This window comes from Xiphophorus maculatus, chromosome 8, assembly GCF_002775205.1.
Source record: "Xiphophorus maculatus strain JP 163 A chromosome 8, X_maculatus-5.0-male, whole genome shotgun sequence".
NCBI classification, from domain to species: Eukaryota; Metazoa; Chordata; class Actinopteri; order Cyprinodontiformes; family Poeciliidae; genus Xiphophorus; species Xiphophorus maculatus.
The window spans coordinates 26,687,056-26,709,770 of record NC_036450.1 but is presented as its reverse complement, the minus strand read 5'-3'; the positions used below and the strand labels follow the sequence as shown (position 1 = coordinate 26,709,770).

The window sequence follows — 22,715 nt, the reverse complement described above, 5'->3', positions numbered from 1 at the left end:
GCAGCGCTCCATTACACGGTCACTGAGGTGAGGTGGTGGCGTGATGGAAATAGCAGCCTCTTTTCTGTAGGTCACAGAGGACGGTGGTAACACAGCAGCTCCGCTCACTTTCTCTCAGGGAGTGTGTGTATGCGTGTGTGTGGGAGGGGGAATTTACACAAAGACATCCTCTGATTCGTCTCATTTCCTCTGTGCTCATCTGAAAGTGTCCTGTTGGTTCACAGGAGCGATGATGAGCAGCAGATACATTTTTAACATGAGGATGAAGGCAAAGTGTTCATGTGACCGGAGCAGGAGAAGAAGAAAAGGGGCGAGCAAGGGCAAAATACCCTGATGCTGAGTAAGAGCGGCAACCAGCAGCTCATAAGCTATGCAAATATGTAAATTTGCAAATTAGCAGGCGCACTGTGGGACTGTTAGTTAAAGACAACATGGAGTCAAACTGGTGGAGCTGATTGCCAAACAGACCGATGTGAACTCACACACAGCTCAGGAGAAAACAAGGTCAAACATGTCAACACACTGCAGGCATCATCCAATCACAGCAACGACATCATCAGTTAAAGAGCAACATCCATCCATCCATCCATCCATCCATCCATCCATCCATCCATCCATCCATCCATCCATCCATCCATCCATCCATCCATCCATCCATCCATCCATCCATCCATCCATCCATCATTGCACAATTTGACATGTTTAATGGCCTCTAAATTTGATCATTTTAATTTATCACACCTTAAACCTTTTTAAAAGCCCACCGATTCCCTGCAGAAGAGCTTCAGGGACCATAACAAGTCGGGTTCATCGTTGGGTAGAGTTTAGGTCAGATCCCCATCTGGGTCAAAATAATTTGCTTGTTGGTCAGGTTGGGCTCTGGCTTCTGTGCAACGTTTAATACATCCAGAACAGAGGAAACCCAACAAGAATCCTCAATATAAGGTTGCGTTAGTCTAATTATTCTAGTCTAAGTAGAGGAGTTGGCAGCTTATCCAGCTGAGGAAAGAAAGTAAGGTACAGATGTTCATTAGACTGTAACAAGCTGCACCGCTCTGCCCTGCTCAGCTCCTGTAAATCACACATCCCTGATGATCTGCACCCCCATCACCAGCTACAAAGCAACAGCAGAGCTTAAATAAAAGCTAAAAATGGGAGATATTACACCGTTTATTCAAATTATGGTCTAAAAACATAAATCTTCCTTCTTTCAGGCTCTGTTAAAGTTAATAAGTCAGGATCAGGCTTGGACACTATGTCTAGAGGTTGGATGTTTTTCACCCACATCTGAACTCTCCTTGGGTGTCATTTCCAGATGTCTAATAGTGCTGTGTTCATCTGTTTAAGCAGTTAAACAAATACCATGGGAATGTCCTGACCTCATAGTGTTCAGGAAGGAGATGTGTTCTGGCTCCCAGAGATGAATGTGGTCTACCCTTGAACAAAAGCAAAATCCCTGGTGTAGATGATGCCACTGAAGCTGTTAAGAAAATAAAGTCCTGCACTGACATGGACTAAAAGCCACTCAGTGAGGAAGAGGTCATCACTTCAAAAGCTGCATAAAAAGCCAGAATCCTATTTGTAAATTCACACAAAAAAAGACTCATTTCTGGAGACATGTCTAGTAGTCTGGTGAAACTAAAATTTTTAAGCTTAGTCATAATAACCATTTTCATATTGGGAAAAAAGAAGGGGAAGGTTGGCAAAACTAACATCATTCCAAACTGTAAAGTAAGGGAGTGGCAGCATCATGCTGTGTAAATGTTTTGCTGTAGAATTGACTTGATGACCTTCATGAACAGAACAGCATCTTGCAGCGCTCGCTGTTCCAGCTTCTGACTCAGGCAGGACTGCCTGTCTGACTGAGATGGTTTTCTGACAAAGTTGTACAAAGCTGTATCGCTGTAACTAACAGAAAAATTACTGTGTCGTGATCTGTGTTTTTCTGTGTGCTTATTTTGAGTTTTTTGTGTCTCTGAGTCTCCGTGTTGTCCTGTCTTCCCCTAGATTGTTCCCTGGCGTGTCTAGTTTCCTTGATTACCCTCTGTGTATTTAACTCCACCTGTGTTCCTTGTTCCTCGTCGGGTCCTCGTCTAATGTCCTCAGCCAGTAGCGTCAGTCCATTCGTTTGCTCCGTTGCTACCTGTGTTGAGCCATTTGTTTCCGGCTCAGCAGTGCTGCCGGGGTTTTGGACTTTTTGGATTTCTGTTTGCTTATTCTCAAGATCAAAATCATCATTTTCATTTCTACCTGGGTCTACAGCGTCTGCCTCACCACCTCACACTGCACCTCATGACATACTGTTCATCCTGAGGAGCCCAGCACGGCTAAATATTGCAGAACTAAATAAATTTACACAAAAATGTCAAAATTTGCACAGGAATATACTGTATATTTAGAAACCTAAATAACCTATTTAGAGAGTTTATCAGCAACTTTGGATGCAAAGATGCACTTTACATCTGATAGAAAAAAAGCAAATGCAGATAAACATTTAAAAATTTCAAAAGAAATATTACTACAAATATAGTATGAATATTTTTCAATATGCAATTTCATTTTTAAATGTAAATAAAATTATTATTAAAAGGAAATAATATTTATTAAATGTATAAATGTTCCTAATTTAAATATAAAAAGTTTGAAGGAAATTAATTTAAAGTCTAAATTAGGTTTGGGTATTAATCATTTTGTGCTTATCAGATACCTGTTGTGTATCTGTCCAGATAATAGACAGATCCCTGCAGATCAGAATGGCATCCAGGTTCCATCAGAACTCCAAACCCAACAACTTTAAGAATAATAGCACACTGAGCAATATGGCTTCCACGTCCTCCATTGGTGTCAGTCAGGTCAAACTACTTTTCAGTTTGGGACCGCTCAACTATATGACTATATTTACAGATCCCACCTACAACAGCTAGGAAAACCACCTGAACTGTACAGAGTAGAGCTAAATCAGCTACTTTTTTTCTTTTAATTGTGATCCACATCTTACATGTATAAGTGACGCATAAGTGATGCATAAGTGACGGTTAGAACTGAGCAGAAGATCTAGAGCATTGTTTTTTTTCCTCACATCAACGAAACAGAGCAGCATCACTGCAGAGGAGGTTCCAGTCTATCTACCCATCTCCCCCTCTGTGCCGCTACCATACATGAGTGACCGAGATGCTTCACTTCATTGGTGTAAAGTTTGGGAATAAACATAATTGTTTTCTGATCCCCTTGAAAGGTGGCTCAGTTTTAGCAGGCAGCATGACTGTGACAACTCCAGGTCAGAGGCAGAACCAGATTCTCTCACATTGTCCTTTTCTGAACTGTTGTCATTCAGTAATGACTGAACACTTTTTTTCTCTGCTCACAAGAGGCAGCAACTGCACCTCAGTCCTCCGGTAATTGTGTGGGAGTGCTGCAGACATCTCCTCAAGGTAATCAGCAGACACTTCTGGCAGATCACCCTCCTTTAGTTGTGTGGACAGACAAAGTCAAAAAATCTATTAAATCAACTGTGAAAAGTTTAATGTCATCTTGAAAAGGGCTTCCTCTCTTCACTGAGTGAGGACGTCTCAAAGTCCGGCCTGCATTCCCTGCATGGATTCTCAGATCTGTTTCATCAGGTTTCATTTACAGATGAGTTTTAGGTGAATTATGTCTGTAAATCTCTGTTACTTCACAGTAAGAAAATCTACCATAAATTAAACTGTCACAACTTGATTATAAATTCCAATGTTTCTGATTTCTCCAATAGGAGAAATTCTGCCCTTTGCACGTCCAGATAATAGATAGACCTGCATCATACCATAATATTTATTATGGGACAAGCACAGAGACAATATACTTTATCAATTTTGCATGGGACACTTTTGGTAAATCCAACATCATTATTATCAGTGGCATATTTTAGCACAGCTTAGAACCATGTATTACAACCAGATCACAGTCATTTCCTCAACTTTCCATCCAACTTGCACAATACAGCCGCTAAAGCAGAGCTTCAGTTAGATTAGTATCCACAGACAGGCTGTTCTACAATACCTTCAGTGTCTACTTATTCATAATTGTGTCGTTGGGTTAACAGGTTGAGGACAGCATTCTAGATGCCGTGACGCCCTTCAGCTCCTCATTAGGGACCTGAGCAGGAAGCAGGTTCTCCGTCTGCAGAGGGACGAGCAGTGAGTAGCCAAACACTGACCACCAGGGAACATTCTGAACAGATCCCCAAGCCTCATCATCTGGTAATAACAATTAGAATATATATTTTTATATTGATACCTCTAAAGACTGTCAAGGTCACCTTACATTAGGAAATTCTCAAAATAAAAAAATTTCAATGTAGTGAAAGTTGTAGATGGAAAACAGTGATCATTTAGGATAGACAAGTCTACAGTCCAACTGTCAGGGTCAATGTGCTATTATTATTATTATTATTATTATTATTATTATTATTATTATTATTATTATTATTATTATTATTACGGACTGCTTGAAAACAGACAGATGAGTAAATTACCACAAACTGAAACAAAACCCTCAGTATCACTCAAAGAGCCCTGATCCATTGAACTATCTCCATTCTGCCGTTACTCTCAAACAAGATGTCAAGAAAGTTGAGCGGATTTCTTTAGAGGCAGAGATTCATCCCTGGCCCAGAGGGAGCACTGCTGCTTTTCCCAGTTTAGGACCACAGCCTCAGCCTTACTAGAACCAACCTGTATGGAGCCTTCTCTGCTCCATACAGGCTGAACTGCTGCAGTGCTTGTTGATGGTCATCAATGTCCATACCGACAATGAGACCCTAAGCTTTCCTAAGCAAAACACGCTGCTGTGTGCTGCTATTGTGTTCTCTTTGAATACACATGTCAGATTTTTTATGTTTCTAATTGAAAATACAAAGTGAACTGAAATACATCCATGTGCCCAAAAACTCCCACAGATTCTCCCACATGTTGCACCTCTATAATATCATAACAATTATTGTGGGATAATATGGCAAGGATAAGTATTGGGCCTTGTCAGCACACAAGGACAGAATTCAAATCCCCATGACTCCATCAGTGAGTCTGTAAGGGTAACAATGGTCCATTGTCTCATGAACAAGGTGAAGGTCATACTGCTCCTCAAAAATAAAACATAATTGATGCTCTAAAATAATTTATTCTTGTCATCTAAAACCATTTTCAATACATTTGGCTGTGTATTAGACATCGCTTCTTGGAGAAGAAAGAGTTAGCTGCTTTCATTGGCAGACAAAGTATATCTTGAGAATTTGTACATTAAATCAACTTTAATGAATTATCATAAAACTTTTAATGGGGAACTGTTCAGCGATTATCAGGACTAGATGTGTTTGGAGCACTGCAGAAAAACTATGTAAAAATGTTTTTTTCTGAGACAGTCTAAAAACTTGGAAATTTTACATTTAATAAACTGCCACATTATCGCAGATGGCAATGATGAAAAGGGTGGCAAACGACATTTTAACCACATGACCTTCAACTCCAACTCCAGCCTCGGCCTTGAGTGAAGGGTCGCGGTAGGGGGAATGTAGACCCAAAGGCAACAGGCTTTCTGAGAGACGAAGGGTCTCTTCAGAGTGACCTATTAACCTCCCTGAGCGAAAGCTTGTTGACCGTCTGGCCATGTTGGAGAATAAGATATCTGCTATCAGGTCTGACATGACTGCAGAGGGTTTGGAGCTGAAAAAATACAGAGAAACGGTCTCAACTGTCTAACAAACACAGAATAGTGTGGTTAAGAATATGGTAGAAAGTCTTCCATAGTTCTACAGGAGTTCTACATATTCAGAACGAAGTGAAACACCACACTGCAGCAGAAGATCATCTAGAGCAGGGGTGCCCTATACGCCCATCTTAGGAAGCTTTTGCGGTGATCTGGGCAGTTGGGAACCTGGTAAAACTACACTTTGCTTCATCCAGAGCATCTGGGCCCTCAGCTGTTGAGGAATGATTGCTCCATTGAGGTGTGGTGTGTGTTGAGGTTTGTCAAAGTTAAAGTGAGGGATGTTAGAAGCTTGATTGAGAAGGTTTGAATGGTTTGGGTTGAAAGGACAGCAGCAAGCACCCAGAATATGTGAGAATATATAGTTATTTAGTTGGAGAACTAAAAATCGGTTGTCAAACAATGAGGTTTAGGATGATAATACTGTTCACACCCTAATTGAACCTTCTCAAGTGGAACGTTGACAGTACTGCTATTTCATTCTGCTTTTATTGAAGATTAGCAACAGGTGTGACTTAGGCTCTACTTAATATGCTAATGAACTTCTTTGTAAAAAAAAAAAGAAAAAAAGAAACGAAACGAAAAAAAACTTTTCTTGCTGTCCGTAGGTTCCTTATGCATTACTCCTTACAGTGATTGTATTTAATTACTGTGTGTGTCAGTCAGAGTGATTCCCCGCAGCTGCGTCGTCCTGCCTGCTCTCAGCCTCAGCAGGAGCTGGACACCCTCCTGCGCCGGAAAGTCCCCACAGACCTGTAGGATTTATGCAGCTCTTCAAAACCCATTTGAGGTTAATGGGGGCTAAAAGTTGAAGGAGTTTACTTTGAGCTTCCTTTTCCAGACAATAAAACATGAGTCATGCTCCACACTCAGGGCGAAGCTGTTATCTGTCACACGGGGCTTTGTTGTCTACCTGAAGGGAGCCGCTCATGTTGGTTTGGGAACAAATGAGCATCTGCTTTTAGCTTCTTCTTCTGCCTATCACTCATGTGTTTCCATTAAAAATATCCACTCTGAGCAAAAAATACAAAGCAATGTTAAATGCTGAACACAACACACACATTCATTTAAACACAAAAGAGAAAAACACACTAACAGCAGCGCAGCTGGCAATTTAAGCTAACTCCTTCAGTTGTGTTTTCATCATTCTGTCTTCTTTACTTAAGGACTGGAAACAACATGTGATGCTAAAAACACAAATTCAAATTCAGATGTATTGACTATCATTATAGAGATAAAACGATTGATCAAACTAATCATTATGAATCGATTATTGAAATAATCTTCAATGTAATTTAGTAATCAATTGATTGTTAACTGGAAAACACAGACTCAAATAGGACCATTTGTTGAAAGAGCACACTCAGAGCAATAATTATTCTAAAACTGTACAAAAAAATATGTATTTTTTCATGAAGAAAAATAAAAAATCTTTATTTGGGTAAATATTTTCTACCCAAAAAAACATACAGGTGTGACTTCCTGTCACATCTGTACAGCTAAGGGAAGGTCAAGCTTCAGAATTTGCAAAACCCAAAATATTCTGTTCAGCATCTTTGGTTATCTGTTACTAATTGATTAGTCAAAAAATAATGACCAGATCAGCCCTGAACTGTATTGATAAGTCAAGCAGAAAAGGTGCAGCTTGTCACAAGTTGGTGTCAGCAGGTTTTATTTAGCTGCAGATGAATCCTTTGCCACAAATGATCAATAATGTGTTCAATAATAATGCAGTTAGTCAATGCATTATTTTCTTGAGAGGAATTGAAACTTTAGTTTATTTGTTTTTTTGTTGTTGTTTTTCTTTTTACGTTTTTCTAATATTGTATAAACACAACTGAAGCGGTAAAATAAAAAGTTTGCCAAATGTGCCAGTTTTTTTTTTTTTTTATCTGATTAGATTAAAATGATAGTTTTTTTCTGCCTTAGTCCCAACCTTACACTAGAACTATGTTCAGCCATAGTTTGTTCTTTGCGATACATGTGCTCAGATGTCTGTTTCCAACAGGATTGTATTTGAGTGCAAAGTATCCACTGTAACTCTTATCAGAGCTGTTTCATATGTTGCACATCGTTCAATAGACGTTGCAGTACCAATAAGTCAGTTTCACTAAATTGTCTCCACGGTAACACCAGCAACTGCGTACAACTGTGAGATTTTAATGTCCAAAGCTCTTCAGCACCCAAAAACATGGCTGACATTCTTTTCCACACTGTAGTTCTGACTGTAGTTATTGTGTTCTGTGTGAGGTCTGTGGAGCTTTGCTGTGGGAGTGGGTGGGCCCTGAGGAACACCTGTCAGGTACGTTTCCTGGTTCTCCACACAAGCTCTGCTACATTTAACTTCATTCTTATTTTATTCTTTTATGTATTCAGTTAAAACAACTTGAATAAATAAACCCAACCAAAAGGGAAAAAATATATATTTAAAATATCTATTAGAAGGTAAGATTTATTATTATTCTGTGACATAATAGGCAATATTCATTAAAATAAATAAATATGTGGACGTGTTAAAAGCCCCATCACTCAGCTTAAAGTGGCTGTTGAATGTGATGGACCCCCTTGCTGTGCAAGATTATAGTTTACTTTTGCTGAATTTGACTTTGATATTCAATCAAGCTCTACATATGTAACAATAGGAAAATCAAATGTGGATGTTAAGTCTTTTAGGAACTCCTTTCAGGCAGAACAGCATGTTGGATTGTTACTCACACCCTCAGAATCTTGGCTGGTCTTTATGGTTGGATCTTATATGATGTTTGCTTGTGACAGTTTTTGATTCTTTTACAGCATCCAAACAAAGCCTGGTGTTACTCCTCTTGAGAGTTCTTGGTATCAACAGCCATTTATTGTGGGCATGTCTTTATAAAGCCCCTAAAAAATGCTGTCAGAACTGAAAATAAGGTAACACAAACCTAAATTAGTTCACAAAAAATAGAGGGTTTAAATACATAAAATGTACAAATGAAACAAAACTGCAGACATTAATTGCACATAATATTATCGATACTTAAATCAATAAACACTTAAATCAAAATCTACTCTGAAACTTGGTAGAGACACAGTCAGTGTCCCTATTTAGAAATAAAATTTTTCTCAATTTCCCACAAATGCCAAAATGACTGGAAATTACTTTTTAATCAAGTTATTTCCTGTGTTTCAAGGCAGATTCAATTATGATTTTAATTTATTACCATGTATTTACAAAATGATTTGCAAAACTGTTAAAAACGCACCCAGCCTAAGTGTACTCAGAAAGCAAATGTATTAAGTGCTTAACCTTCTCTGTGAGAGCAAGCCCTTTGCTGCAGGGAAGTGATACATATTTATTCAGAAGACATTAGAAGATCACAGAGTTTGACTCTGACTCCCACACATGCTGATGAAGATCCCACAGCTTTTAAAGCCTGTCTGAGTTATTAGAGCCATCAACAGCGATTGATCTAGAGCAACTAAGTGCAGATGGAAAACACATCTTTACAAGCATTTTCCATTTCTAATTACTGACTTGAAATCTAAACACCAGAGAGCAAAATCCTGGAAATCTGCAAAGGAAAAGAGAGCTTTAAGGGAATGATTCCAGCCAGACAGACAAACAGACAGACAGAGGCTAAACCATCAGACCTGCAGGCAGAATGAACTCCTCAGGCTGCTCTAGCCTTTTTAGTTGTCCATTATTCTGACTGAAATGATCAAAATCTAGTTTTACCCAATTTTAACTTTCTTCAATAGCATTTTTGAAATTACTATGACATATATGAATGCATTTAATTTTCATTCGGTTTAATTAATGCTGAGTCTGAACAAGCCGAACAGAGGTACCACCTCACATCAACATGCAACTTTGTTCTGCACAATGACTGTTGTCCCAGTAGCTGCAGTTAAACATTGAAATGTGCCCTTAAATTCTGAATGATTGACCTGCAGTGGTCTGAACACACAACCCCTCATCTTCCTCCTGGTCTACATGGACCTGAACTGTGCGCCACTAGTCAGACGTCTCAAAGGGATTGCTGCAGAGGCTTTTGCCATGAGGTTTGGGACTTTTGCTTCAGAGAGACGACTTTCATCAAGGGTTGGATGTTGATCTGGAGGCTGAATCCACACTCTGTAGCTACACTGAAGACTGGAGTTACAAGCTACATTTAACCAAAGTTTGGAAATCAGGGAATATTTCTCCAAGTGAAGTGATCAAAAGTTGGAAAGACTCCCTGAATGAGGAGTTTCCTTTTGCACCAGCTGCACTGATCTGGGACCAAAGTCTTCTGTCCATAACTCTTCAACATGTTTTCAGCAGCCAGATAGCGAGAAGCACTGAGTACCGTGTCCCGACCTGACATGACACTATGATGGTATTTTTTTATTTCATTTTATTTATTTTTTGATGGATTGAGTTACCTCCACAATGTACGCTGTGCGTAAAGCTAAAAATCAAGTGGTCAGGAGTTTAAATTATAAACTGTGAAAATAACAGATGGCCTTCAGATTTTTCTGTTACCGTCTTTGATAAATATTCAGTTAACGTGACCCTGTAGTGAGCTCCTAAAAATACTGGCTGGGTTTTTTCAACTCCTCAAAAAGACACATCTAAAATAAGTTAATCTTGTATATTATAACCTGCCAGAATTATCATAGTTGTGTTAAACTATGATACACAGTTTAACAGTTTAACTGTGTTAAACTGTCTTCTGACAGCGATAAGCTTTCTCAAAAATGTTGTTTTCCAAAACATGTAGTTGTTTTCCAAAGACTGATTCATCTTTTTTCAATTGCTTGTTTCCAAGAAGCCAACATTTCTTTAAGTCTCTCACACTTTGGAAGTTGCAGCTTTAAAGTTACCAGCAGTACTGTGGAGAAATTATGTCATTCAAATTTCAACCAAGCAAACAAAGAGAATGGAAAACATGAATAAAATGTTTTTAGCTAAATAATCTGAAGAATCTAAACAGAAGGTATTCAGAAAGTGAGAAGAAGACACATTTCATTCAATTGCTGAATTGATTCAATTTAGCAACGTTTCAGCACTTGTGAGCACAAAAGGCCTGTTTAAGGTCTATTGAAAACTGACGGAGGCCCATTGGTTTAGCAGGATATGAGATGATGGACTCCACATGGGTCAAAATAATGTTTTATATACTTCATGCAATGAACAGCAGAAAATCTGGTCCTCTTTTCAAATCCTTCCCAATGAATTTGGAAGTACTGGTTCCTCACTGTAACTGTTTCTCCTCTGTCAGTTTTTGTTGTCTACAAAAATAAATACTGCATTAAAAAAAAAACTGTGCAACTGAACAGAAATAAGCTCTTCTTTCTTAAAAGCTTTGAGGCTTCCAGTTGCCCTCCCTTTCTACCCTAATCTCATTCAGCCTATTCACACAAAGAAAAACAACCAACAGCTCTCAGTTGAAGGGCACCTTGGCTGCCATCACTGAGAGATGTTGTGCTCCTTTAACTGCTCCTTCTTGTGCCTCTTCCAACCTCTGAAGAGTCATAAATCAAATGTGCAAATTTGACCTGAGAGGCTGGGACATTTTGCTACAATTAAGCTCTTTGACTTTTGATTCCGCTGATTAGTTCCTCCCAAGATATGTTTAAAATCAGTGAGAAAGACTCAGTCAGGGTTAAGGGAATGAGTGCTGGTGTGATGATGCCCGATTGGCTGCTGAGTGTGGCTCACCTGCACAGGGCGTCAGAGCGGCAGGTGCGTCGGAGTTCCAGGCAGGTGGGTTTATGCCTCTCCTGGTGGGAGCAGGACGGGATGATGGTGCGGCGGCGGCGCTCAGCACACGCCTGGTCCAGGCAGGAGCAGAACAGCAGAGGGTAGCTCAGCTCCCAAGAGACCCGCTCAAAGAACTGCCTCAGGGCCTGAGACCGGGAGGAAATTCATTCAACCTTCAATTAACCAGTTCTTATTTACAATAACAACCTGAGAGGGAAGGGAAACACAACTGATGCTAATTACAACACACATACACACACACACGCACCTACATGGGCTTGTAAAATACTCATGGCCCTGGAACTTTTAGCCCACGTGCAAAAAGGAAAACTAACCCAGTTAAGACATGACAGTGGCAACACTAAAAGGTAGGGAGGCTGTCAGCAGGAAAATGAAACATTCTAACAACTGATGTCAAAATAAATTACAAAAAAATCACAACTCTGCAAGACTAAACGTGTTACATGATGGATGGATGGATACATTTTACATAGTTTGTTAAAATTATTACTATGTCATGACAATAAAGTATGAGGCAGATAAGCTCTAAAAACTTTGAGCTCCTCTGCCTCTTCCTGTGGTCATACTGCCATCTAAAGAAATATACCGCTTGGTCAGAAACAACCTCAGAGTCAGGAGGAGGGTCTTTGTACTGTCAATCAACCTTCTGTAAGTGCTGCTCCCACCTCTCCCCTTTGTGTCTACAATGCTACAGTTTGTTCCTCACAATGAACCCATGATTGCTAAGGATAGTTAACATGGCCACTGATGACAGCAGATTAACAGATGTTTCTCTGTTATTAGCACGTTGAGTTACACCAGTGTGATTGACAGCACTAAGACCGTCTTTCTCTGCACTGCTCAGAAAAAACGCACAAAAAAGGTGTAAGTGATATTAGCAAAGCAAGCTAGGTAATGTGAGCAATCTGCCTCAGTATCAAAATTCATTACTCTGCCCTCATTTTTCAGATCAATTTGAGAGGCACTTTTGATCATGTTTTACATTTTATTGTGTCATAGTGTGGGATTCTGAAAGTCTCGATTTTGTCTCAGTCTTCATAGACTCTGGTCTTACCCTGAAGAAAGGAAAATATAATTATCAATATATTACACAATTAATGGGAGCTAGGATGTAATTAATGAGTCTTTTTAAGTTTAAGTTTATTTATTGACTTTTTCATATGCAAGTCAAAAAATCAAGAAAGAAACAAACAACACTGAGAAAAATACTGAGAAAATCTTTTAGGGGATGCAAGAGACTCTTGTTCAGCTAGTGATGTTTTACAAAGACTTTGGTGGAGACATATTCCAAGATATTAGAACCACTGTGGTTCTGCAAGGTAATCTCAGGGAGCTGAATGGAAAAGCACATTTTAGATTTTAATAAAACGTTAAGCGTTTATTTAGTGTAAGGAAGAAGACAAAATTATTTCCCTAAGTTGCCAATTTATTTAAGGTTTGTTTTTTGTCTAAACAATTTGCTCTCTATTTGTTCCAACACACAGCTTCCCAAAGGAAGACAGAGCTGCGTTCACACAACAAAAGCATGTTTCATATAAAACAACGACGTGAAAACACAATCACAGTGATTGGTGGGAGACATAGTGAGGTAACCTCTTGCTCTGTTCCCATCGGAGAGTTACCCATTTTTATTATCACATGAAATGACTCGGCCACTTTTCTGAGAAAAGCACCAAGAGAAGTGTTCCTTACAAAATTCAGTGTGTATAAAGAAAGAGTGGGTCTGATAAGTGGTTGACACTTCTCCCCAGTGGCATCAGACAAACAACTTTGTACTGAATGTAAGCTGCACTGAGTGTCAAAAATCCCATTCACCTTCTGACTGTCATAATGTGTAGTGGAGTGATGATGGACCCAAATGCAGGGAGACAGAGGTGGCAAGTGGTCCTTAGTTAATTTAAAAAATGAGAAAAGAAATAAATAATCTTACAAAAGCACAGAACACAGGGAGCCAGAGCACAACTAAAAACATAAATCCAAGGAAAAAGAAGGCAGGATAGTGATGGGGAACTACAGTAAATAACTTTAGTTTTGGCATATAATTAAACAAAGATACAATTTGAGTTACAAAGTATTTAAAACATGTATTTAGAATTATAGTCCGCCTGTAGTTTTAGCAATGGCAGCGGAGGAAGTGAACGAAGGTGTTAAGTCTGTGTTGGTCGCACTCCCAAATAATGAATTAACATCAACAACCCCAACAGCCTCTAACTGACACATTGCACATGTGCCAGTTCGATGCAATTTTAAAATTGAAAATTTAACATCTCAGAGTCCACGCCTCCAGGCAGCAATCGTTTCCCAGCAGTCGAGAGCCCAGACCCTCTGGATGAAGCAAAGTGTAGAACAAGGAGCTGGTTTTTACCAGACTACTTAGACACCAATGCAGTACTGGATCTGAAGTTCCAGTACTGCTCCAGGCCAGTACTGGAACTTCAGTATCAGACACCAGAGTAGAGGTGGCTAACTCAAACTGTATTGTGCACCAACTTCAGAGGCTAGCATGAAACATGTCTGTGCCTACCTTCTGACACCTCTTCCTGCTGCATGGCTCCTGGTTGGCTGCAGGGGCCTGTGGGGGCGTGACCTTGCTGCAGATAATGTTGTAGGCTGATCGCAGGCGCCTGCAGGTTTCGTTCAGGTAACAGGCTTTAGCTGCATCCACACAGGGGTTACAGGGTTTCCCTACCTCAGAGCAGGGCCTCGTCTTCAACAAGGATGAGTCTGAACAAGGAGAATGTAGATGAAAGATGATTTAGGCAGATGTACCGACACAAACACACATTTCTGGGCTGTCTGACAGAGTTAATGGAGGATTGAACATTTTTAGAACTGTGTTTTGGCTGACGTTAAATTGTCATTACTGGCTGCATAAATAGGGGTATTTTGTGTAAATTATCATCAGGCTCATGTCATTAGTCTAATTTATGCCTCCTCTTCCCCTTTTTCGACAGTCCTGCTGCCAGTGACCTGGAAATTATTCCCAGCAAAATATTGTGAAGGATGTCTTTATTTCTGAAATCCACAGAGAGGAGAGAATTAGTGGAGTAAAACAAAAGCCTGATTACATCCAGCTTTAAAGAGCTTTTTGAACAGACCATCAATAAACAGGAAAAACATTCAAATGCATATGAAAAATTATGTTTTATTTAAGTCTGGCAGAATGTACTCAAGGGCTCTGTTATGTAAAGACTAAATATTTGTTGACTTCTTTTAATCAAGATTTGTATCTTGACCAGTTGACAGGAGATGTGTTAGAATAATTTTATTATCATTGTTACATTAGTAGTGTTACAAGGGTCATCTATAGCTTAATTGTGAACATGTATGTGAGACAGAGATGACCTCCCTTTAACCCTTAAAACATGTTCTTTGAAGATGGTCTTCTGAGAGTTTCCTTAATCGTAAACCTGTGTTTGTTGATGCTCTGTGCCCCCCTACGTAGAGATTCCTTAGTCGTAAAACTGCTTTTGTTTGTGTTAGTTCCTGGGGGCTCCTAATCTTATCAGCACCAGGCCCCTTGCTTTTGTTTTGTGTTAATAAAAGGCAAATTCTACTGCAGAGTTTCAGAACACATGGTGAGCTGTTCAGAGGAACAGTTTGCTGTGTCTTCTCCTTTTGCAAAAGCTTAGTTAAAAACTCATAAACATTGTCTGTGGTTCTTTCTTTGTATTTAGGTAAGCCTAATACCTATCAAGATGACTGAAATGTTGGTGTGTTTTTAGATTTTTGCATGATCTTTTCACACGGCTTATTTTGTTGTATTTGCAGTTTGTTCTGTGTTGTCTAATACAAATTTTTCATTTCTCCTAAAGGGAGACTAAAAAATGAGACTTTGAGATTCATAAGCAATAGCATGTCGCTGTCGTCTCTTTAGAACTTGTCATTTAGGTTGATTCCTTGTGTGTTCATTTATTCTTATTATTTGTTCTTTAGATTCATGTTTTCTTTTTGTTTCTTGTTGAAGTTGGTTTTAGGCCTTTTGCATTCCTTTACCTCTCTTCCTGTGCTCCCTCTGTTCTATCTATCCTTACCTCCACCTGCCTCCCTGTGCAGATATTCAGCTCTGGCTCCCTGGTCATTCTCCACTCCATCAGTGGATGTCTAGCTTCCTTTCTTCATTGGTCATTTCTTCCATGGAATCAACTAGTACTGTTCCTGTTCCATTCTCACTGTTTGGTCTTTGTTGTTCTCTGCTGCATGTTTCATTGTTTATTTTCTATTAAAAATGTGTTCTGCTCTGCTGGTTTCCTGCACTTGAATTCGCCTTAAAACCAAACATGACAATAGTATACAAATATTTGATTTCAACTGTATTTGTGTTCAACTCAATAAAAACATGTGCACTACCACCACTTGTCTTTTTTTCTTTTCTATTTATTAAAAAAGGGTTGTGCATACACATTCATGAACGTACTGTCCCTTTCATTCTTTGTTTTACTTACTCTAAAGTTTCTATATTTATACCTAATGTCTGTTTGCTGTGAGTCTTGGGAAACATAGTCAAATTTAAGAATTTGCTCACACAGCTTTGGCCAGTAAAACTGATTCTAATTGTGAAATTAGGAAACACCAATTTACACAATTTAGATGCATATTACAGACATTTTTTGGAACAATTCCAGGCAAACATGATTGGAACAAAAGATGCATTTCCACTTTTCTGTTTCCAAAGTCAACTCTGCAACACAATTCCCTTTTTTCCCTCCTGTCAAAGCTACCCTGAGTAGTGAAGCTTTTCAAACAGCATCACTCTTTCATCTTGTTGCCTTGGCTGTAATCTGCACAAGAACACATCTAAGAGCAGGCAAAATGACTCATTTAAAGATGGGCGTTAAAACAGGAAGATTTGTGATTTTAGATGCAATTTGTGATTTTAGATGCGTACTTTTCATAGGTACCAAATACTGAGACTGTGACTAATGAAAATCCCACAGAAATGGTCATAATGTCTTAATGGTATTTGCAGATTGTTATTCAGTTTAAAATAAAAAGGTTTGAAACATTTTTTAAGTAAATCTCATGTCTGAATCACTGAAGTAAAACCTAAATACACAAATAAATGAAATCATTTTATTTAAGGAAGTGCTTTAATGTTGCAACAACGTAAAAGCTTGATCTTTATACCGACATGTTAGTTTCATTTAAGATTTGAAATTCCTCTTGCATTTCTAACATTTTGTTTCACTTTCCTCAAAGTTAGTTTGTGGCTATTCTTTTTTAATTTATTCTTTTTTCTCTTCAGTTTATCATATGAAACTTTTTGTTACTAATGTGTGCCTTACCATGTAATTTTCTTTAAATATTCAGTAATGACAAAAAAAGCACATTGCCATTTTTCCGCCTTTTAATTCAAACATCACATGCAGCAATGAATTATGGGTAATATACTTCACTGAAGTCCACCTACATATGGTCTTATCATAAGTGATAAGACCGTATGAAGGCCTCATCATACGATTCCTCTCAGTACAGTTATGTGGCAAATGTAGCCACGCCCCTTTTAGGACATAAAAGGGGCGGTGCTAAAGATGAAAGCAGAGAATTAGGACACACTACACACTCAAACCCTCAGCATGAACGCATGTTTGAGGGACAGAAGGAGGAACAAAGTAAGAATATTGGGCCGACCTCTACGGAGGAACTCCAAGCTGAGCTCCATTCAGACAGCAGTGTGCAGGTGATTGTGTTGTTCTTTTTTGTCAGCAGTAATTTTGGCCTGTGAACACTCTCCTGGAAGTCATTTTACCAAATCTTTCTTTTAGTAGAGACTTGAACTCTGACCTCAACTGAGCCAAGTGAGCTCTGCAGAGCTCTAGATGCTCCCGGTTGTTCTTTGACCTCCTGGATGGGTCATTGGTTACTGATGAGCTCTTGGGTTCATTTTGACCGGTTGAAGGTTCTCTTTCTCACCGGAGTACTAAAGTCTTAGAAATGAATATGTAACCAGTCCAGATAGATGTCATTGACTTCTTTTGATTTACTTCAGATAATTGTGAAAATGATGATTAAACAGTTATTTCATGACTTATTTAATGATTGGAAACATTTAAGGGTGAGAAAAAAAAGCAAAAATAAAAGGAGGAAATTTGTTAGAGAGCAAATATCTCCTGCCGCCTCATCAATCTGTTTCACATGTTGAAACCTGAAGGAACCCTGTAGGTTGGTGTAAATAATATACTGTAATTCATAACACAACAGTGACAGAACTGTAAAAGTTAATAAACAAGTGTTTTAAGATGGCAAACACCCACTTTGGTCTTGGTCCACCTTGGATTAGTTGTTGTCTTAATTCCCTCAGGAAAACTTGCCTCTGTCCAATCAGAACAAAGACATTGATGGAATTCTGCATTGCCAGTAAGACATTAATTGCGCACAACTAGACAAGAGAGCCCCATGTAAAAATACAAACAGTGCCTCCAGGTTTTGGTTTAGAGATTTCTACTGGTGCTGTAAGAGGTGAAGGCAGGTGTAGTCAGGCCCACAAAGCTCACACTGTTAAAGCAAATACGTTATGTCTGACTCTAACATCACTCTGTCCATCTGTCATAAAAATGTTGCCATTTGACACATGACTGTACTGAGAGGAATCAATTTTACAATTTATTTTGTGAGGGGAAAAAAATAATTATTTTCTGATGCACATAATGAAGTGAGTCTCATCTGCCATGTAATGATATGGATCCACTGGGCTAGATGCTATTTGAAAAGGTCAGCCTTCTATAATTGAAACCAATTAAATATTACTTTGCAATTACCCAACAGGCAGTTATTGTTTCACTGTGTGCTGTTCTAAACTGCATCAAGTTCTGGTCAGGAAATGCATTGACCTTATGAATGTAATCTATCTCTGGGCTTTTGTTTGAATTGTACTATTTGCAGTATGGGATGAATAATGAGCATAAAACATAAGAACTCAGCACAAGAAGTTTGAATTTATTGTGGTTTTTTTGTACTCAGTGTCAGAAACTAGAGATAAAACTTAAAATATTGTTAAAAGTCTCCTAAGTAGAAAGTAACTTACATGTGGTCAAGTTGCATCACGAGGACATGATTAGATTTTTTTAGATACTTTTGATGATGTGGTTTTTCAGCCGGATCAAAACACTTTTTTCACATCACACAAGTCATGTGATCAGTCACCGGATGTTACCACTGATGAAAACGCCAAAGAAGACGACAGGAAGTAGTAGGAGGTTAATGGTTTGTTTTTGTTTCTTTCGGACAATGTCTTCAGAATTACTTGGAATTGACCTGCTGTGTGAATGTAGCTTAAATCTCAGCCAGCTTCATCCTTTCAAAGCTACTTTTGACATGAAGTTAAAAAAAATGTGGCCAGAAAAAAAACAGCCCAGTAAAAAGTCATCTGAGCTCAAGGTTGTTTTCTGCTGCATAACTTCTACTGTTGCCATGAAAATAATGTCCCTGCTTCTCTGGGTAAAGTGAGGATGAGTTCAGGTGAAGAAAAAAATGCTTTCAGTACACTGATTATAGAAGGTAACCACGGGTGAAATTGTTGCTTCATTTCATCTTAGAGTAATGCGAGAAGTAAATTGCTTGGAACTTTATTTATTTTTAGTCCAGAATTTAAAACAGGAGTTTTTGCATAAAAATGTGACTTGACGTGTTTGCAGCAAGCGGAGCCATCAGCCGCAAAACTGTCATAAACTTCTCTCATAAATGTACATTTGGGAGGCAAACAAATTCTTGCTGACTGAAATATGTAATAACTCATCAGACAGCCTGTCAGATTTGACTTCAAATGCACAGAAAGGAAAGATGAGGCCAGACAGACAGACAAGTCACCAGGTCTAACCCATCACACCTGACTGCTTTATACCACAAACAATAAGATCACTGTGAAAAGTCATGTGCAGTGATAAAATAATATAGATCTATTGCGACAGAACATATTACAAACATGGATTCAATAAAAATAGAACACAAATAAGTAACAGTAAAACTCCTGAGTCCTCTTCATTTCTGTGCTTCAGGTGAAAAGCTGACAGTGAGACTGCAGCCGTGAATCCTCATTCAAATTCATCTTTAAATAATAGAAAATCAACACAGTAAATGTGTGTTTGATGCATCTTACACATTCACACAAAATTCCTTGGAGCTTGTTAGGCCGAACACACACTCTCAGACGCACGCCCACACACGCACACCCCCGCACACACACCCCGACTGATTGTGTGTTCTGAATGTAGGGATTTACTCAGTGAGAAGAAATGTAGAGCTTGATATAGCATTTTATCACAGTTGACAAAGTCGACTGTAATAAAACATGTTATACTAGAAATTCAAACATGTACTGTCAGTTTTACCATCCACACCCACACACACACGCCTACACACACAAAGCCCTAAACTGTATAGTAGCTGTGTGTTTACAGCCTTGTTTAATATTAAACAGAATGAAAATGAAATGCAGTTAAATGTCATAATCATCATTTTAAAAACTGATGGGTGATTAGGACAGGATTTTTTTGACACCGTTATTCAAAATGATGGACAATAAAAAAGTTCAGCGCAGCCTGAGCTCTGAACTGAGCTCTGCCATCTAACGTCTCCCTTCTTCAGATACTTTTGGGTCTTTGTTATTGAAGGATCAGCAAATAACTTATTGGTGTATTTCCACCACAATCCTTTATGAAGTGTGGTTCACCCTTTGCGTTGCACTGCAGAAACGTGGCATCCATTTGGAGTATTGGCTTCCTTTTACTACGAACACTTCACCGGTATCTGCCCAAAGCTACAGAGTTTTTTCATCATGAAACCTCCCAATGAAAGACAATAAATAGATGCCGGCATCCTAACCTCCTATCACTGGAGCACCTTAGTCAAATCCAGGCTTTTCAGAAGTTGAAAAGACAGGAAAATGACTATTGATAATATTTACTTACATTTCTCATGACAAAGTAGGTCTTCATGCTTGTGATCCAACACATTCCTCAACATAAACAAAATGATTGAAGTCAGTCTCTATCATCAGGAAATGTGTAAAAAAAAAACTCACTGGATGAAATTTAATAACAGATCTGTGAAGAATTAAATGCTTAAAGAAAAATACATTTTAAACTGAATCTGGAACATTTTTCCTAGTGGTTCCTGCTTCACTCTCATCCTCCTTCTCCTCTTCCTCCTCTTCCTTCTCCTCCTCCTCCTCCTCCTCCGCTAGTTGGTGTAATCCTGTCCCTTTTTATAACTCCATGAACACAGCTGACTCTGTCCTTGTCTGCTACTTAACAGCCACATTAATAAACTGTGTAGAACCTTTGCAAATTATTTGTAGTGTTAAAACACAAACACTATAAAAATCAAGTTAAGAAAAGTACACAAGGGGTGAATTACTTTTTGTATTTTTCTTGAGCTGGTAGAAAAAGCTACAAATTAATGAAAAGAAAAGAATGGAAAATGAGAACCAGATGTTCAAATATTATCATTTTTACTTAAAACACAGACTTTCTCCTAAAATGTTTTCTTTCAGAACAAAGACATGTGTTCCTCCTCTGGTCAACCATGAATCGATTTTGATTGATTAAGCAGATTAATTATTTATACCCAAGTGGATCTACTGGAAGTCAGAAATGACAGAGAGATCTGCTACAGGAGAGGAGGAGAGGAGAGCTGCTGAGTGGAACTGTAAAGGTCCATCAGATTGCTGGATAGATATGTGAAAACAGATGCTGTCTTTGTCTTTGACAACAGTGCTGATGTTTCTCAATGTTCCATTATTACAGATGATGTTCACAATGTTTTCCCTGTGATTTACAGTGATATGTTATTGACTTCCCTCTTGCTGTAATAAGCAGTGCAGCGATGCAGAGAAGAAGATGTGATAGATTTTGATTGGATATTTAATCAACATTTTATACTCGGTGAACCTTTTATTCCTGAAGGTTCTTCCTCTCTAAATGATCCCAGATCTTCATCTTAATAGTTTAAGTCAACGCTCTACTTCACTGTAAGGTCTATAGCAACAGATCTAAATGATTCATTGAAATTACTAAATTAGTAGGATCAGATTACTTAATATGAAAGTAAGTACAGTATTCTCAATGTCCATATTCTGCTCTAAAAGGAGCATATCTAAATATATTTCTCTGTAATAAGCTTTTTTTCTGTTTTTGCTCTGGCTGAATATAATCTGCTGTTTTGTGAACTCAGGTGAAGCTGCTGAGCAGAAATCTCCTGGTCAGTGTAATTATTACCACACTGAATGTGTCAGAAGGAATTGTTTTCTGGATCACTGACAGTTTACCAGTGAAACGTTGATCTGCACTGAAGACGCTTAAAGGAAGTCCAAGACTGACTCCTGCTGAGCAGTGAGATAAAGATGGCCACAAAAACAAACCCTACTGGACAATAGATTGTCCAAGAAATGATTGCCATAAATGATAATATTGGTTTTTGGAGATCATTTCCAAGTAACACATTGCTAATGGCCTAATAATGCAAGATCAACGTCTCAATGACCAATAAACTAATTTTGTAAAGAACACTTTATACTGGAAGTGGAAGAAATGTTATATATCCAAAATAAAACACAGCAACTGAAATAAAATGGATTATGATCAATCAGTCAAGTTTATTTGTTCAGCACATTTCAGCTACAAGGCAGTTCAAAGGGCTTTACAACATAAAACACACAAAAATTACAGGGTTGTAGAACACACAGTCAACAATTGTCAAGTGTCATCATTACACATCACAATGTTGGTTAATGTTTCATTGATTATGTTTCAAAGCAACTCTAAACAAGTAGGTTTTAGTCTAGATTTAAAGGAACTCAGTGTTTTGGCTGTTTTCTAGTTTTCTAGAAGTTTGCTCCAGATCTTGTACCAATGCTTCTATTGGTACATAGAGCATTCAGCTTCTATGTACCAATGTCTCTGCAGTTGTACATAGAAGCTGAATGCTGCTTCTCCATGTTTGGTTCTGGTTTTGGATACAAAGCAGAACCAGAACCAGAAGACCTGAGAGGTCTGGAAGGTTGATACAACACCAGCAGATCTTTGTATTGTGGTGCTAAACTGTTCAGTGATTCATAAACTAACAACAATGATATCTTTGAAAAACTAAATTGTCTTTCAAAAATATAAATTATCACAAAAGAAATGACATGATAAGTCATTTTAACTTATCATGCGACTAATTCATTGCTTTTTGTGACAGGCTTAGCTGCCACCAGGGCAGAGCTTGCTCACCATTAGTAGCAGGTGAACAA

At 38.5% G+C, this 22,715-nt stretch overlaps 1 protein-coding gene across 1 annotated transcript in view; it reads right to left on the bottom strand.

Annotated features, from left to right (window-relative positions):
• The window catches only part of LOC102217204 (GDNF family receptor alpha-2-like), a 119,687-nt gene that overhangs the window by 28,387 nt on the left and 68,585 nt on the right, over positions 1–22,715 (bottom strand). The window contains exons 4-5 of the mRNA XM_023338157.1: positions 14,010–14,209; positions 11,423–11,610 (exon numbers count right to left, since the gene is read on the bottom strand). Of these exons, the coding sequence (XP_023193925.1) occupies positions 11,423–11,610; positions 14,010–14,209 (388 nt within the window). The remainder of the gene's footprint in view (positions 1–11,422; positions 11,611–14,009; positions 14,210–22,715) is intronic.